This window comes from Atta colombica, unplaced genomic scaffold, assembly GCF_001594045.1.
Source record: "Atta colombica isolate Treedump-2 unplaced genomic scaffold, Acol1.0 scaffold238, whole genome shotgun sequence".
Lineage (NCBI taxonomy): Eukaryota > Metazoa > Arthropoda > Insecta > Hymenoptera > Formicidae > Atta > Atta colombica.
The window spans coordinates 2,506,422-2,508,682 of NW_017259336.1; the positions used below are offsets into that span (position 1 = coordinate 2,506,422).

General features: G+C 28.9%; 1 protein-coding gene across 3 annotated transcripts in view; it reads right to left on the reverse strand.

The window, feature by feature from the left end:
- LOC108688703 (nuclear transcription factor Y subunit alpha) overlaps positions 1 to 2,261 on the reverse strand; it is a 3,818-nt gene continuing 1,557 nt past the window's right edge. For 2 of the 3 annotated variants that reach the window (XM_018195056.1, XM_018195055.1), the window contains exons 4-7: positions 881 to 1,054; positions 518 to 609; positions 255 to 399; positions 1 to 166 (exon numbers count right to left, since the gene is read on the reverse strand). In XM_018195056.1, the coding sequence (XP_018050545.1) occupies positions 95 to 166; positions 255 to 399; positions 518 to 609; positions 881 to 1,054 (483 nt within the window). In that variant the 3' untranslated portion in view covers positions 1 to 94. The remainder of the gene's footprint in view (positions 167 to 254; positions 400 to 517; positions 610 to 880; positions 1,055 to 2,261) is intronic. The other variant, XM_018195057.1, reaches the window with a different exon arrangement.

The window sequence follows — 2,261 nt, forward strand, 5'->3', positions numbered from 1 at the left end:
CAAGAATATTTACACATACAAAAAATGTAGATGTTCAATATAATCACTGACACATAATTCTTGTTCCTTTTTCCAACTATTTTCCAAATATTATCTACATCAAGCGACTGTTTGAAGTAACAATGTCGTCATCAGAGATCATATCTTGCAGAGGAATATTTGGCTTCTGCAACAAACAATTAGAAAACGACAAATGTAATTCGCATTCTGCGAAATCACAAGCGACTCTGAGAGAATAGAAACTATTATCTTACTTCAAGTACAATCGTGGATACCATATTGTCTGTGTCGTGATATTGTACACCTACATTTGCAGCTGCTATTGCTACATGAACGTTATCGGTGCTGGTTGAGGTTGTGATGTGCTGGGTAATCGTGGAGCGATTTGCATTTTGTCTACTGGAACCATTATACTCTTATATGCGTAAAATTACCAAGATGAGACACTGTTTCTTATTCTTTTACAAGAAAAACGTGTATTAAAAAATATATATGTATGTACAAAGTAATCACTTACTTTCGTTTTTTCACTTGACCTGAATGGAAACGGCCACCTTCACCACGAATTCTATTCATCGCATGTCGATGACGAGATTCGTGGAGATATTTCTGAAATTAAATTTTTTGTTGTTTTTATCTCTTTCAAATATATATGTTGCAAATGAATATGACAGCATGTAACATAAAAAAATTAATGCATTTATATTAATTTGCAACATATATATAATTTTATATTCCACACATATTATTCCACATAGTATTCAAAATAAACTAAAAAGTTTCAAATAAATATATTCAAATAAATATAAAAATCTCAATTTTAAATATATATTTTAAAAAGCTCATTTTTGAAGTCCGAAAAAAATTGAAGGATACTTACTGGCCTTTCCTTAGGTATCTTCCCTTCAGCTTCCAATTTAGCACGAGCTTGACGACGCTTCAATATCCGTCTGTACTGTTTTGCATTGACATATAATGGTTCTTCTTCGAGAAGTTCAGCGTTAGGCAATGCCACTCTTTGGAACTGTGTTTGTCCGCTATTACCTGGTACCATCTAATTACAAAATATAACATAGTGAATTAATTATAGCGATGACATTAATTGTTCCTAATTCTCGGAAAGTTCATATGTCAATAGAAATCTACAAGGTTGTCATAAATTCTTCATCTTAAAATTCTATTTCTGATTTTCAGACAAATTTTCATGATTTTTCTTGACTTTCAATAATATTTTGAAATGTTTTGTGTCTTCGTTCTAATTTGGAAACTGTTAAATATTTTGTTGAGAAATTAATTTAACATAACAATATAAATTATTATTAATATTGTTGACATTACAATTTTAATTGTTAAGTTGATAGTATTCCAAAACTGTGTAGGTATAACATACATTATATATTAAGCCAAATATTACATGCATTTTTTGTTGGATGACGAATTTTTCAAGCCTGTTCATTAGCTATGGGATAGAGAGATCCGACTTCTCTCTGTTCTGTACACATTTGTCATACAACAAAGCAATTTTTCAAGCCTATGATAGAAAAGAGAAGTTGTCGGATCTCTATTCTATAGCCAATCAATCAACTTAAAATCTGTTGTTACAATCCACGTGATGCTGCAAATGCTTTGAGTATTTTTTGATTGGTCAGTTAGTAAAATTCTTTCTTCCATAATTAATTAAAAATTTCGAAACATTTGTAGTGTCAAATGAACCACATTTGTCATACGATAAATGTAATACTACCTTAAACTTCTTTAAAGTCAAGAATTTTAATTTCCCAGAAAATTTTGTAAAATTTCCTAACTTTTTCCTAATTTTTCCGACTATCTTTAATTTCTTACAATTTTCTGATCTCCAGTTTTGTGGCAACCTTGTAATGGCGATAAAAGAACTTCTAAAATAAAAAAAAAATACAATAACAAAAACAAAATAGACAATAGGTTGAGAAGAAAAAAACAATAACATATGTTTCGGCTTTGATTTAGCATTCAGTAAAACCTTCAGTAAAGACTTAGAACCGAAACGTACATTAGTGTTCTTTATCTTTTCGACTTTATGTAGTTGCCGTTAATATTAAATTTATTTATTAAGGTAAATACGCATTGTTTTCTGCATAGATTCCTATTACCTATTTTGTTTTTGTTATCATATAATAATACCTATATTATTCAATAGTTATTAGAGAAATCTAAGACATCTATAAACATTAATGTAAATACATAAATAAATACATAAATAAATATATTAATACAAATATATA